The sequence below is a fragment of the Aplidium turbinatum genome, chromosome 1, assembly GCF_918807975.1.
Source record: "Aplidium turbinatum chromosome 1, kaAplTurb1.1, whole genome shotgun sequence".
Lineage (NCBI taxonomy): Eukaryota > Metazoa > Chordata > Ascidiacea > Aplousobranchia > Polyclinidae > Aplidium > Aplidium turbinatum.
The window spans coordinates 35,859,518-35,875,985 of record NC_137472.1 but is presented as its reverse complement, the minus strand read 5'-3'; the positions used below and the strand labels follow the sequence as shown (position 1 = coordinate 35,875,985).

General features: G+C 37.8%; 1 protein-coding gene across 1 annotated transcript in view; it reads right to left on the bottom strand.

Moving 5' to 3' along the window:
• The window catches only part of LOC145776702 (doublecortin domain-containing protein 1-like), a 42,528-nt gene extending 30,034 nt beyond the window's left edge, over nt 1-12,494 (bottom strand). Inside the window, exons 1-11 of the mRNA XM_082587935.1 lie at nt 12,333-12,494; nt 10,886-10,964; nt 8,850-9,020; nt 8,696-8,772; nt 7,607-7,748; nt 5,480-5,642; nt 4,677-4,876; nt 3,952-4,053; nt 1,802-1,895; nt 1,572-1,725; nt 1,215-1,314 (exon numbers count right to left, since the gene is read on the bottom strand). Coding sequence (XP_082444061.1) covers nt 1,215-1,314; nt 1,572-1,725; nt 1,802-1,895; nt 3,952-4,053; nt 4,677-4,876; nt 5,480-5,642; nt 7,607-7,748; nt 8,696-8,772; nt 8,850-9,020; nt 10,886-10,964; nt 12,333-12,448 — 1,398 coding nt within the window. The 5' untranslated portion in view covers nt 12,449-12,494. The remainder of the gene's footprint in view (nt 1-1,214; nt 1,315-1,571; nt 1,726-1,801; nt 1,896-3,951; nt 4,054-4,676; nt 4,877-5,479; nt 5,643-7,606; nt 7,749-8,695; nt 8,773-8,849; nt 9,021-10,885; nt 10,965-12,332) is intronic.
• Nucleotides 12,495-16,468: the final 3,974 nt, after the last annotated feature.

Genomic DNA, 16,468 nt, shown 5'->3' with positions numbered 1-16,468 from the left:
AATTTACACTTGAAAAATCCAATGATACCATCGCTTTTTTAGATGTTGAAATTGAAATTAAAGGCAATTCTTTTGACACCTGGATTTGGCAAAAACCTACCAACACTGGCTTGCTTTTAAATTATAACGCTCTATGCCCTAGGAAATGGAAATCTGGTTTAATCTTGTGTCTGTTATCTCGTGCTCGTTTGGTGTGTTCTGATGATCAGTTGTTTCAGAAAGAAATCAAGAAATTAAAAAACATGTTTTATTTAAATGGATATCCTTTTCACTTTTTCAATAAAGTCTTAAACACCTTCATGGCTGATGAACCAAAAGACACGCCTGAAGAAGTAGATTTTAGTTATTTCATTAATACACCCTACCTAGGAAAAGATTCAACAATTTTTGCGAAAAAACTAGCTAAACTTATAAAAAAGAAATTTTCATGTGACATTCATCCTGTGTATAAAACATTTAAAGTGCACCAATATTTTCAATTGAAGTCGCCTACCCCCTTTGCTCTTTCTTCAAATGTTGTGTATAAATTTAGTTGTTTGCGTGACGCAAACCAGACATACATTGGTATGTCAACCAGACATTTGTTGACAAGGGCCGGGGAGCACTTAAACCCAAACCTAACAACTAAAAGTGCAATTAAAGAGCACATCGCCACTTGTGAAACGTGCACTGACAATGTCTCGATCGACCAATTTAAAATCATCTCTCGAGGCAGATCTGATTTTCAGACTAAGATCATGGAAGCCTTAAGAATCAAACGTAACAATCCATCTCTCAACCGGCAGTTATTCGCCTGTGGCTCATCGTTCCTTTTGTGTGTGTTCTAATTGTTTTGTCCAATGCCTGTAGTCTACACCTCACGTGATCTGTTTCCCACCGCATAATTTACTCGCAATCATTCTCGTATCATTTGTTCAGTTTGTGCTTTCAGTCCAGAGTGTCGTTACAGTTACAGTGCATAGTCAAATTTATCTTACGATTTTTCATTTTATGTATTGCAGATTTAATTCCTGATGAGGACACACGTACGTGTCGAAAACGTTTGAGTTTATTTTATTTAATTATGTTATATTTTGTGTGAAATAAAGTATGCTAAACCCGCTAAAGTTACTATGTTTTATTTCTCTAAATTAGAAAAGTTACACAGAACTAATGCTTTACTTTCAAGTGTACGTCAAATATAATAAAGCAAACAATATAATCAACAAGGCTACCTTTTGTTTCACTTCATCTACGGCGTCCTCTCTAAGGTTGAGAATAGACGGGTTCGATACCTGATTGAACTTCTCCTCTTCCAGTAAACTGATGTCACCCCTAATGACAATATAAGGTTTGCAATAAACAAGAACATTCTTCGCAAACGCAAACCAATTCAATTGTATGTATGAAGCCGTTCTACATTTTTTATGAAAACAACCCTTATCACTTTTTTGTGGAAAAACTGCAGGAGCACAGATCGATAGAGTGAAAAATTGAAAATAAAAATTGCGCCAAACTATCACAGAGATGGAACGTGAAAACAGACAAAAAATACACAACTAAAATGTTTCAAAATCTATTGAAGGACATACTCGCATTGCTTGGCACCGTGCAATCTTCCCTTGAGATCAGTGATGATGCCTTCAAGGAATAGCCTGCTTCCTTTGGGACTAAATCCTGCGCCTTTCGACACCCACACGGGTCCGTACATTACGTGCTCCGTGATTTGGGTGTCCATCTTTTCGACTAAAAATAACATATCAATTAAAAAAAAATTGACAAGTTTCGTTTGATGAGTTCTGTCTAGTGATGTGCAACCCACCTTGCGATATGTGCGTCACAACATTTCCTTTCCAATCGAACAAGGTTTTCGCTGAAGAGTTCAACTTCAACTTTGCCGTGCACCCGTCTAAAAACTAAAAAAAAGCTTTTTGCTGAAGTTGTAATGGTTACAAATGTAGCAAAATTCACCCTGTCATACATAGGCGCCTAAGCCGTGGGGGCCAAGCGCGTGGGGGCAACTTTTTATGCTGCATTGATACATAAAACAATAGATGAACTAGCGATCGGCAGCAGGAAAACATTTTTAAATGCAAACCGCAACAGCTTCGCGATAAATAATCACTAGAACGAGTAGCGATGCTACAATCCCACCCCAGACAAAAAAATCTGTCATTTTTACATTGATTTAACGTCTGCAGACGTTGAATCAATGTAAAAATGACTGATTTTGCTGCCTGTGACATAGCAAAAATCTACCATTTTGCGTCGATTCAATGTCATCAGATGTTGAATGCACCCAAAAACAACATAATTTGCTACGTTGACGCAGCGTGCGTTTAGCTTAATGCGCTTGCAAACAGCCTTGCTGTCGCTTTCGAAAGTCGAAACCTCTGCAGAGAATTGTCGCGGCAGTGAATCGCTTGCTGTGAAAATGAACTTGAAGTCTCGGCCCGAGGTAACCACTAGTCCACAGGGTTGTCAGACAGTTTTTGAGAAAAAGAGCCAAACAATGTCGAAAAAAGGGCCAAACTGGGTAAAAAAGAACCAAATTGTTCAATAATGTTAATAACGTTGTTAATAAAATAACGTTAACAACGTCAATAGCGTTACAACATTGCAACAACACAGTCTGAGTCTACATTCTACAAGAACAATTCCAAATCTTCATCTTCTACAGTGTTTCCACTCGAATCTTTGGCATTGGCATAAACATTATCAGCTAAACACTGTCTAAAAAATCGTAATAACACTTTTTAGTCTCAATTTTCGAAAGACATTTATTTAAATAGCTAGTTTGATAGTATGTGCCAACTGCTTCCAAAAAGAGCCAAATATTAAAAACAAAGGGCCAAGGGGCCAAACAATTTTTTTGGGGGCCAACTATCTCTAAAAAGGGCCGAATTTCACAAATTTGGCCACAAAAGGACCAATCTGGCAAGCCTGCTAGTCCACTAACCAACGTAACAAGAGCTGGTACAAACCGCATTTCGCACACACGGCAGCATAATCAACACAATAACGGACTCGCCCAAACTGCATGGCGCACACACGTCCGTTGCCATAGAAACCCCAAAGGCGGGGAATATGCGCACCTCCTGTTTCATCTGCAACACGAAAACGGGCGTATCACAGCGAATTGAAACTTGAAAGCTGGTCAGCCATAAGTTGCGATATTGTAGTGAAAAGGGAGCAATGTCAAGTCGAAAACTTAATCAAACGTCTCTGTAACTATTTTTCAAGGGCTGTTTACGGATGTCAGCAACTTTTAAATTTATTAAAGGTGACGTGCTGTTGAATTGATGTAAACATGAATGATTTTGCTTTCAACGGGTATATTTTCAAGCATATGATCAAGTTAGTATTTTCATTCCATTTACAGTATACCATTTAGTAAACCTTTTCGTCTCTTGTTTTATGCTAATAAATCTAGTTCGTTGATAAACTTTATGTTGTGCTTAACTTAAAGAGTCGCAGTCCATCAACCGCTAGCCAACGCAGACGCATAGCATGTGTTTTGGTCGAGCTTTGTTTATAATAATTAACGGTAGGTCGAACGTAGCGATAACTCCGAGTGTGGCAATAAAAGCAATCCTAGTGTGACGACATAATTACGTCATCCATCAGCGTGACATTTCGCTGAATTTACGTTGCTGCTGATGAAACACGCTTTCGCCCCCACGGCCAAAAAAATAGTTAGGCGCCTATGCTGTCATATATCCATATAAAGTGGATTACATGGTAATGCACTTTAAGTTACAAGCAGCACTAGCTAGGCTAGATATCACAACAAATTAGCAAATGTAAGGAAAGAGACACTAGTTACATTCACTAAAAAAATAAATACTGCGTCACCTTGAGCTACCTCATTGTGCAAGGTGGCATGTAGTTACTGTGCATAGGGTGTGTTATTTATTGTTAAAGGCAGACGCCAAATAGTTTAAAGAAAACAAGCTAAATTTACATTCGTACTTTGTTAAAAGAAACAGCGTGTTTGCGCTCCATAAGTTGGTCATTTGTTGATCGTCCACTCTTTTTGTTGTCTGACGCTTTCTTTTGTTGGTCAGATGAACCCTAAAGGTGAGGTCGATTATTTTACAGTAACAACGTGAGAGTAGGTTATCCAATACATCCAACTATGAATAAGATGACGAAATATCCACGTTCAATACACTATTTAGACTTAATTGGCTGCTTACCGCTAGGTTTGAATATTCAGAGAGTAATGAATAAATTGAGGTAAAGGAATATTAGTCGTTTGAGCATACTTTGCTGTTTTAAGCTTAACATGGTACTTATAATATACTTCAGTTTAGAAGGCCATAGTTCTCAGGAGAGCTGTAGGAATTTTACTCGAGAGCAGCTTTCTTCGTCTGGTCAAGATTCCACTTCTCCAATCGATGACATGCCCACCCACCCTGTTCTTTCTTTCCACAAACCTCTCCTTCGATAGCAGCCAAAGTCAAGCTATCACCCTTTCTTTTCCAATGGTTATATTTGAGAAGCTTCCTCCCTTTGATGTTCGTTAGCACACCTTCAATGTCCTGGATTCCAATCTTATTTCACAACTATTCATTTGTGCGTCTCTCAGTCCAACTGACTCTCAAGGCTCGTCTCCTTAGCCAAATCTAAAGCCTACATCACTCGAGACAATTATATTCCGTTTACTGTAACCTGAACAGTTCGAATCAACCTACCCTGTCATAATGCACCGGCGCATTAAACGGGACTTCATGACCCTCGGATCCTGCTCCATTGGTGAACACGACGACACGAAGCGTCTGTTTTCCCACGAGTTGATTCAATCGCTTAGATCGAGACGGTTTTACTTTTCGGCGCGGCGGGAGCGAAACACCTTGAGCGGACCACAGCGATGATGTTGTCAACTCCCGTGAGTCTAAAAGAGATTTTGTTTCTTGTGCAAAGAGGTTTGTTGGTGCATAAAGAAACAAAGATAGGTTTTGTTCTGACGAGAACATTCTTTTGGTTTAGCCTCTAAACCCAGCAAGTCTTGCTTATGAGCTCGAAACGAAAATGAAACACATAAAATTCTCAGAACGTAGAAAGCGCCATAAAATGTATATGTTTTACATACGGTAGGCTATACTATGCATTTTAGGTTTTACATGTTTTACAAAAACTTACTTATATGCTTTACCAGCAAAAACTTCAAAAAAACAAAACTTTAACTACACAGCCTGTCTTCTTCTTCTGTGTAGTGCCTTCCTCATAAGCTATTCGTTTTTATTGAACACACAATTCACACAGACCTATTCTAAAGATGTTCGAATGCAAGATGAAAATGATTTTTGTCTGAAAAGTGTATGGGATTGTGCCATTGTCTGGAAAGTGTGTTTTATCAGGCTGCAATGTAACTACAGTAAGTGCAAATGACTATGAGGGAAAGCTGATTAGCTCAAGCCACAATTTAATCATACTTAGCCTATATCACACTTGGTTCAAAGACAACATTCATACCAAATAAATGTAAAATACATACTTTTTAAGGCCTGAAAAGGGTTACGAAAACCTTCTCCTTTAGAAATAAATACATCTGCTCCTTTCGGAATATCATGTGGCCGAAACACTTCTGTTCCATCAGGAAGGAATACTCGGCGAGCCGCCGTATTAAGTCCTAGTTTTAATGTGGCGTCTTCCAACATCTAGACCATAAATACACTGACATTAAATACTGCAACAGTTAAATTAAAATAGCAAAGTTTAGCAGGTAAAAGGTTAGTACAGTGCTCCGCAACCTTTTTCACTCTATCTTGTGAGACACTTGAAAAAATTAAAAGTTTAGCGGTTCAAGTAGACAAAAAGTATCACCAAAAATGCACGACATGCAAAGATTTCTGTTTTATATTAGTAAGATTTTTAGGTTGTTTTAATTAACCAATCGCTTTGACTTTTAACAAATTTTCGGAAATTCTGCATCAACTTTTTTAACTCGATTGTTGATCGCCAACATGGTGAAAATATAAAAGTTTTGATACTGAAGCTTTGAAGCAGAATATCTATAGCTGCTTTAAAAATTATATGTTTATATTAGTCTTGAACAGATATCATAAAACTTATCGAGTAGAACATTGTCGAAGAGTGCTGTCATTTCAAAGTTCGAGAACGTTTTCCCTAACAAGCATGACTTTGGCACTTCAACATTAGCCGCACACGGATTTCGGTCCAAATAGCATTTTTGTTCCCCTTTAATGGTAAAAAAAAACTTGTTCCGACAGCTTGGTGGAATAGCATCAACTTTGCGAACGATGTTATGGTAAGATCAAGCGACGACGGTGGTTCCACGTTGGAGGTGTGCGGTTGATCATTGCACGTCAAGGCGGTTCACTATACACCGAGTTGGAAAAAACGAACAAGCAAAAGACATGAAAAAAATCATTTAAGCACTTCTAATTGACAAGTCGTAAAAACTTTTGAAAACACATCAGACAGCCTTTGTCATTTAAAAACTTGTCATTCAATTGGGCTTTTTTGCTTAAAAAAGTTTTTCTGATTACTGTATAGTTATCCCACGGCGCACCTAGCGTTGTCTCGCGTCGCACTAAAGCAGTGTTTTTCAACCTTTTTTGGCCCAACGCCCCCTTTGTAAACTGGCAGATTTTTACCGCCCCCCAACAAAAACAATTAATTACGAAAAGCGAATATAGAACAATAAATACTATTAATACTACAAAAAGTGCTCAATGCCAAGAAAAAAGCCAAGCAGAGCAAATTACATCAAATATAGGCTAGTTACCAGTCTCTAAAACCCTTACAGCCTGTTTTACCCTAAAAGGTGGATCATCAGAAGGTCCTTATTCAAATAGAATTAGAAATAAAATTCTATTTTATTTTCTATTTGAATTCTATTTTCTAATAGAAATAGAATTCTATTTGAATGAGGACCTTCTGATGATCCTTCTTTTAGGTTAAAACAGGCTGTAAGGGTTTTAGAGACTAGTAACTATATATATTTGATGAAAAGCAAATATATATTGGCAAGCATGAAAACAGTATAGGCGTACTGGTAGTCAGTGTGAACCTTGGGCTTGGTGAGAAAGTGCCAGTTTCTTCACATCTGGTGTAAAGCCAGTGAGAAACATTCGAAGATCACCTCTTATGTCAAGTGGGTTTTGCTGTTTGGTATGTAGCAGAACAACACAGGTGAATCCCTTTTCCACCAGGTATGAGGTAGGAAATGCTACCACGAAGATAGGAGCTCTTTGACGAAATCGTTACGCTGGGCGGTAGATGGGTTAACCCAGAATGCCTTCTAAAAATCAAAACACCTCCCTTAATCCGAGGTAATCATACCGCCCCCGTTGAGAACCACTGCACTAAAGCATCGTACTGTGCTGTTGCACACCAGTTGAGGAGCACTGGGATAGTAGCAATAGCATTAAAAAAGTACTGTGACCTAATACTTAATTACAAACCTTTAGTAGTTAAACGTAAGTTATTTTAAAGCAGAATGAGGTTACGCCAGTAAAATATCTTCTCCCAACGTACAACAACTGAAGAATCCAGAAAACAACACCTTCTTCCTTCAAGTTGTTACAGCTATGCTTTATTACTTTGATACAAACTAATATATTAAAACAAACACATAAACTACAAGGAATTAAGGTACCTGTTTAATAGTCGGCGAAGTAATGTGAACAGACGTGTCCACGGATCCATTCTTGTATGCATTACAAGTTATTGTGAAGCTCTGCCGCTTAAATATTGGCTTGGAAGTGTCGTTGCTGGAATCCAAACTTTTCAAATCCATCCTACCAAAATTAATCTGATAATTTTTTTCCGACCCAACAACGGGAACAATTAACAAAAAGTGTTTAATATTAAACGTAACGCAAGACACTAGTTACGGTACCTCAAGAATGGTACTAAAGGGGACAAAAATAACTATAAAAGACCAACAGGCTTTATACAAATTCCGTATATAAAGGAAGAATAGAAGGCAATTGTCTCAGAAGTAATTTTCCACACATCAGTCATGTGACTCATGCCTATGGCTCCATGACGTGCATTTTAACTTCTAGGAGTTTGGCTTTGGAGGTTTTAGCCACCTAACAAAACATGTACAGTTCTATTTATTCCGTGCTAACCTATCAGGTACCCTTATAGTAGGGTCTGCTACCATTCGGTGAGTCCGATTCGGTGAGCTCCTAACCTCTAACCCTGTCCCCAACTCCCTAACCCTAAAACGGCAATGATAATTAGGCTACGGTAACCGACAATTTAAAAAAAAATTGAAAAAATCCCCCGTTAAGGAATCGGGCTCACCGAATCGGACTCACCAAATCGGACTCACCGAAACGGGCCATTCCGCTTACAGTATGCATTTCAGTACTAGTTTCTTAAATCTATATTTTTTGTAATTAAAAGTTATCTGTGAAAACTATTGTAAAGTTAGACACATCATTGAATGCAGTGTTCTGTACTCCTATTTAATCTTTTTAAAAATTTCAGAAAGAGTATATACAAAGAAAAAATCACCTACTTGCATTTATACATTCAAAGTTTTTAATACACTCTACCGTAATTTCCTACCTCATTTTATCCCACTCATGCCTTAGGCTGCTAATGACAGGCACATGAAAGCTTACAAATGCAAGATAAAATTATTTGATTATTTGAAGTTATGTGATTTTTGATTTTTCATAACTTATACAATCCACAATTAAAATAAATAAATTATTAGACTAATAATAAGCACCTTTTCAATTGCTGCGAAAGTGGTTCGGTTTTAGATTTTTTATTGGCCTTGTTTTGCTCGTCAGCCTTAACAGGTTCCTGTAAAATAAACAGTTTATGAACAAAAGACTGCAAAAAAGCAAGAGCTTGAAAAACACAATTGAAGGAATCCAAACCTCATTTTCATCGTCAATGCTGCTGTCTTCAAATGCAGAAGAGTAACTGTCACTATCATTGTTGCTGCTTGTTGTAGCATGGTCGTTTTCCAATGCAGCTACTGCAAGGTCAAGAATGCTGTCGTTCTTTATTATGACAGGATTTACAGTCCTTGGTCGATTTCTTGTGCTCTGCCAAAGCGAATTTATGCATTGTTATAATAAAAAAAAACTGTTCCATTACAATGATTACAGCCTAACAAGCAGTTATGTTCTTTTTTGTATCTTTTATAACTAAAACTCAGATGGTACATTCAAACAAAATTGAACTGGAAGCTAACAATTTGACAAGTCTCCTGGAAGAGAACATTTGCAGCAAACATTTTAAAATATGGATTTGTGGTACGGTAACTTATAGAAGCTATATGCAATTGTAGAAGCAAAAAAATCAAAAGTTTTAAAACCGTTCAGCCATACTAAAAGATTAAAATTCAAAATCAACAAAGTTTGCACAGAAGGTAAAGTCAAAGGCAGGGGTGGCCAACCAGTCTCTGACCAAAAGCCTCATTTGTTTTAATCGCAAAGAGTCGTAACACACACATGGGCAGTTGGGCACACATGAATATCACCATGACCCTTTCTCACCCACGTACAGTCGTACATACCTTTCCTCAGCTACATTTATTGTTAATGTAAGACACAATCATAAAATGACATACGGTATATTTACAAGACATTTATTGTTATGCATGCTACAATACTTAGTAGAACTTTTGGCAATCCTTGTCATAAAGAATTGTTTTCAAACCTGGCTTGTATTTCGTTGTTGCCAATCGAAGCAACCTGTTCACATGCGTATTAGCCAGAATAGATTGATGCTTTGACTTCACGTGTTTTAAGGCAGCAACATAGATCTATGTTACGGTAACTAGAATATTGACAGTACCGTATTTAAAGATTAGTCCGTTTGAGATTGGGGTATTTTTCCAGTGACTCATTTTTCGCTACTCAATGGTCCCTTCCCTTAAAACAGGTTCCAGCTCGTCCTCCTCACACAGATCAATTACGTCCACTTCAGCCGTAACCTCATTTGAAACTATTGGAGCTTTAAACCAGTCCGTCACAGAATTAAATGGATAAACAAAAAAACAAAGTCTGTGGCCTTTTCTGTTGTCAACCATGGAAATTCCTGTTCAATTTTCCAAGTGATACAACATGTCAACCAAAAAAGCCAAATCCATAATCTATTCAGAATCCGAGAGCTCTGGATTGTTCTTGTTCCTCTCTGACATGAACAGTTTCAAGACATTTTTAAAAGCTGAATGAAGCGAGAGAGCAGGCTACCTGACACTTTAACAACCATCTTACAGTACAATACAGTGACAGGTCACCTGAAAGTCGTTGATCTAGTTCAGTGATGAGAGTCTAAATTGTCGATAGTTGAGCGTATGAGTGCGAATGTAGTTGACGATTTCTATGACAAGCTCATAACCTTGTCCAAATTGAATATTTTAGACACAAGTTGATCCTTGTGGTTTTTAGAAAATGGATGACATAGCCGAAAGCGAGTGATTTACTGAGCGAAAGAGTCGCATGCGGCTCGCGAGCTGGCCAGGCCTAGTCAAAGTAAAAAGAAAACATGCTAGACGACCAAAACAATGGCAAGACAACATTCAGACATGGACTGGACTCAATTTGGAGACAGTGGGCAAGTTAGCTTAAAATCACCACTCTTGGAAACAAATAACCCATGTTGATGTGCAATCTGTTACAAGCAGAGATGGTGACAGATGATGAGCTAATAAAATCACGTTCAAATGTTGAGGCATTTGCACAGTCAATGAACAAATTCTCTACAAACTCTCAGAATCAAAAACAATCAACAAACTAGCTGTAATAATCTGAGTGAGTTCCATATATCATTACCTTTAATAATTATCTGCAATTAGAGCAATACAAACTCCTAAAATAGTAAACAATTTTTCACTGGTTGAGGTTTGTTGTTTCTTTGTGGAATAAACGCCTAAAACAAAAGTAAAATAGTTAACTGTACATACCTTCTTGAATAATGATGCATCATCTGGAGCAACACTTTGCAAATAAGGACTTTGTACACTGACGCTTCTCGTTGTTGGCCTAAAATATTACATATAAGAATGTAAGGCTAATGCTCTACACATAAAATAACAAACATAGCCTACTTGTTTTTACATAAAGCTATATCCACTATGGTAGTTCTGTTGATTGGCGGACAGAGACTCCTGCTGGACAAAACGGGTTCAGATATTCATAAAATTGTTTCTAAGCTTTCTACTGTAAAAATTGTTTTTTCCCAACAAAACTTTATGAATTATGGAATAAATGTACCAACTGTAACATCTACAAGTCAAATATTAATCTTTTTCAAATGAAAGTCATCAAATTTTAAAATATTTTGCAAAGTTGTAGCAAACTGTTGAAGCCGAGATGCTTCCGTGATTTCATATCAAATTTGAAAAATGATTAGTGGAATACCGCATTACGTTAAGGATTTTGATTTTGGGTAATTAATGAAGCAGATTGTGGAGGAATGATAGGTCCAGTGGTGTGTTTGTTTAAGGTTTTTTGTTTTGTACAAAAATACAGTAGTTTGTAAATAAAATGTGTGATGATTTCCCAAAAGCCCCAGCGCTTGAAATCTCGACGCCCTTTTTACCGACATGCTACAGCTATCTGTAAATCCAACTTTAACATTTCTGAAATTTTGAACAGTGAATGGAGAAAAGTTGCGAGACCTACCCAAATCACAGTCCTTCCCAATACCAACACTCCATCTGGAGCAGAACTACCTCGGAAGAAATGGGTAAAGCTGCGAACTGGGGTGGGCTGTTTCAACAGCAACATGTTCCAATGGGGCCTCGCCGACTCATTATCTTATGAATGGAGCTCAGATTCTCAGACTGCACACTACATTATCTACCATAGTCGACCGACCCCAGGACAGATATGTGGACCTTACAACGTTCAATGAACACACAATCCATTGGCTGCTGTGCCTGGATGTAACAGCGTGATCTGTGGCGGCCTCAAACGCAAGAAAAAGATGATTTCTCAGATACCAACCATTCTAACAGGCCGTGTAAGCCTTGTCAAAGATACGGTACCCTTCAGGGTGAGAATGTTTATCCACGAGAGGTACTGCTGTCTGTAAACCTATCCAGTGGGTCGTTGAAAAAGATAAAGTTTCTTGTAATACAAAACGTTGGTATTGAAGAATGCTACTTTCACAGACCATAAACAATTATGCATTAGACAGAAGAAAGAAAATGGATAAAAATATCGTTATTTTTAGGTCCATTTTGTGTTTGAAAAAAAGTGTTGGTCAATCGGTGGAACTATCCTATTTCCCTAGTATATTTGTAGCCTATGTTAATTACCGTAGCTATTGCTGCCATGTCCAATAATAAAAAGCTCAACTTTTACGTTAGAGAAAAAACCTTAGGTTGCATTGTGCATACGTCTTACCTTTTAGTCGTTTTTGTCTCATTATAAATGCTTTTTTTGTATTGTTGAATTAAGATGTCTTCCATACTTTCCTTACTAGATAAAGACGAAGTTCTTTTGAATTTACGACAAAACATTATTTGTTTTATAACAATCGAAGGTCAACATTTTAAATTTATCATAAGATCTGAAATAAAAAATCAATCAAAAGCAGCAACGAAAAATAAAATTGCATTAAAATAAAAATAAAACTGGCTTTCATGTTTCATTGTCTAGTTTTGCAGCTGGAAGCAGCTGACTCGATGACTGATATACCGTGCGGTAGTCTTTCGCTGCTTCCTGTCTGTTGTGGAATCTAGATTGCTATGGTGCTATTTCATTCATATTGTTTATAATTGTACCGTACTACTCTCGCAACAGGCAAAATAAAATTTTTCTTTCTAATTTAAAAAAAAAGAAATCAACAAAACTCAATTTTTAAACAGCTGTCAACTCTCAAAGTGCGTGTTTGTTTTCATGACAACTGGTCAGTGTTTACAAGTTTACGGAAGAAATTAGGACAAAAAGAGAGGAAAATGCGGATTTTGAAATAAAACAAGGGAAAACTTCAATTATGTTTGTTTTTATTTCTGAGCATCACAAAGAAAAACAATATATGCCAAACATAGCAGAGGTATAGAAAAGGTAGAAGCAACAAACTCCAGACGTTATAACGTGCATGACACCAAAGCAGGACAATCAGGTTAAAATATGGCACTATCCCAACACCTTAAGATTGATAGGTTTCAGTGTGACGTGAAAAGTAACTTTTAGCAGAACCGGTTTTAGTAAAAAGTTGTTTTAATTTTTTTTACTTTTATCAAATTGACTTTTTGAAGTAAATTGATCAAAACAAGAAACAACAAAAACAATAAATTTGCAGAATTTTCTCTTTGCAGTGGATTTCGTTTTTGCAAGATTTTACATATATCAAAGTGAACTGAACAGGTTTTCTAAGGTTGTGGAAGCTTTGAGTCACTGACACAGGCCCGGTCATCGAGATTGAAGAAGAGTTTCGACTACATTTTCTTAATACAGTAGCACCTTAAGTCAATGGTTCAAAGTCTCTGCAAGTAGCCTACCGTAGGCTGGGCGAAACTGCCAAGATTAAATTTACAAAGAATTTTTTTTTCGGTCCCAGGATAAAAATTACGACAGGCGACAACCAATCTTGTAGCCTATCTGCAATTTATTTTTATTTGTCATTAGTTGGTTGGTTGTGAAATTGAAATTCAAGTGAAAAAAAAAGTTGTGAAATTCCAATCTGTCAAATTAAAATGAATGGAATAACTAGTTGGTGGTCTATAAAACAAATAAAAAGTTTTCGATATCTTGGGACAACAATAAACTGGGATGCCAAAGATGATAAGGAGTTCAACATACGTATTGCTCAAGCAAAAGCTTCTTTCCAGCAAATGAAAACAATATTATGCAACAAGAACATATCTTTCGCAACCAGATTCAGAGTATTGAAGTGTTACATTTATCCAATTTTTAAATATAGCCTAATTCAGAAACCTGAACAATTACCAAATCAATTAATAAAAGAATAAATGGGTTTGAAATGTGGGCATTTCGAAAAATGCAGAGGATTTCCTGGACTGATAGAAAAAGCAATCAAACTGTTTTAAATCAAGTCAAACAAACAAACAATCTACTAAAAAATATCAAAGAAAAACAACTTCAATTTTTAGTACACGTGCTGTGAAAAGGAAAGTTAGAACATCTCTCTCTCACAGGAAAAATTGAAGGGAAGCGTGCCCAAGGCAGGCAACGATTAACTTACTGTACTTAAACCAACAAACCGACAAAACTAACACCAACATACACCTAATAAGTAATAACCTACACAAAGCAAACAACAGAGAATCTTGGAAACTTTTCTTACAAGAGGCAGTCAATGCTTGGAATCAAGTGCGACAATAAAAGAAGAATTAAGTTGGTTGGTTGGTTGGTTGATTTGAATCTGTATCCTCGGACTGACAAATCCTTGATTGGTTATTTCTGGAGTTTCGCATACTTGTAGAGGCTCTTGAGTCTTGACACACGACCGGTTACCGAGATCGGCAGAGTGAAGTTTTTCGATTGTTAAAGTGTTATTGCCGGGGAATTATTTCATTCATTAGGTGCCGCTGAATGGAGAGCAGTCCTGAAATGCGTTGCTCAAGCGCACACCCCGAGAGTCGAACTTGCCCCGCGTGATTATGAGCCGGGCGCATTGCTCGGAGTCGGACGGTACGGTAATTAGTAAAAACGTAAAGGGAGGTAACATGATAACCAAGAGAGATAAATAAGCTTTTGCAACTATTGAACAAGACTGTAAAAAATGTCAAAAGAAATCATTTTTTTACCAAGTTTCACTAAAGTAAAAACACTGTAGGCGTAGGCCTATGCTGGAAATTTAGCTTGAAGAAGTTGTAGCGCCTGCAGCCCTTTTCATGTTTGCCTTAGTATAACTGCCATTGTGAAAGTTGTAGCCTAGGCTACTTGTTAGGAATTTGGAACGCTGGCTGAAGATTAGAGCGTTTCCTCGGTTTGATTTACATACGGTACGTAGTTTTACGTTGTTGTATTGCTTGAAGCATTGCTTGAAGCAATAAGCCCCTTTAAAATCAATCGTTCAGCGTGAAACACAGTTCAGTTTGTGAGTTTTCAGTATGGTTTTTTTGTCGGCCAGTTGTGTGGTGCCTTATTTTCTCAGTCAGTTTGCCACTGATTCCTTTCTTGGAAATCACGATATTAGCTATAGTTGTGGTGTAGTTTTTATGCTCTGAATTGGTTTAGCTCATTCTATTTGAATTCAAGGCATTATTTGGCTACAACGTTCCGACGTGGAAGTTCATTCATTTCTTTGCAATAAACTCATACTCGCAAAAGGAGTAATAGGTATTGTTCTCAAGATCATCCCCGCTACACGCTGGTACCTGGGATGTTGCTGTAGCAGCTACAGCTAGGTATGGGCGGATGTTCAGACCACTCGCCGTCCGCTACAAAGTCAATTTACAAAGAAAGTGATATTCCTCAGCAACATGTAAATACTAGAGTATAGCTTCAGAAATGACGTCATTTCAAAATTAAATTGAAGAGAATTGTTTAAATCGAGTTCTTGTCCGATTGGAACTTCTTATAAACTTTGTAGCCTAAGGCTTGACAGTGTATCAGCTCTGTTAGTAGCCTATATACAGTAGGCTAGTTAGAATAGAATACCATATATAGTTAGAATAGAATAGCAACATTCCGAACATGATGGTGGTGGAGAACTGGAGATGAACCAAAAACAATATCTGTAGCCTACTCTTGCATAACAGTTTATTGCAAAAAGAAAAAACATTGACACCATCAGAGCAAAACAGAGCTGACCGGTCTGACGCCCAAAATTAAACCATTAGTAGAATGTGGAAACCAAACTCTCTCTCTCTTTCGTTTGAGACTAGATCAAATTTCAGGGCAGGTGGTGGAGAGCCAGGTGAGTGTAGCTTCGTCCAGCGTTGCTATACCATGCGTTCCATTTGGTGCCTTGTAGATGAGACATTCGAGAACGACATGGTCAGCAGTTTGTTCCTCCGCGCCGCATTCGCAGGCCGATGAGGGAGCCAGACCCCACTTGTGCATGTTGGAATGGAAGCGACCGACTCCGGTTCGGATTCTGTTGAGCTTGACCCAAGTCGGCCGAGGAAGGTTCATACCAGGGGGCGCGCCACCGGGTGGGGCATAAAACCATGTAGTTTGGTGTCGGTGGCGCACCATGCTGCATTCCAAGAACAAACTGAAGAACGCAAAACTGAAGAACGCAAATAGAAATCAAACTTAAATTGATACCCATAACAAAGCAGGCTAGTATTTGATATAGGCTACTCTGATACGGTTCTACAGCCCTCCAGATACGTTGAAGCATACTTTTGTGATACTGTATAAGTGTATATAGGCTATATAATGAATTGAATTATTGTGAAACTTCATAATCTTCTGAAACTGGACACTCCAGCTCAAGAAACTCGTCTTGATTAAAACATGTGACTATGACACAGTGATTATATGCGACACGTAACAAACTAACAACGTAGAGCATATGTGTCAAACTCCCGGCCCGCGGGCCAAATCCGGCCCGCGATGCAACA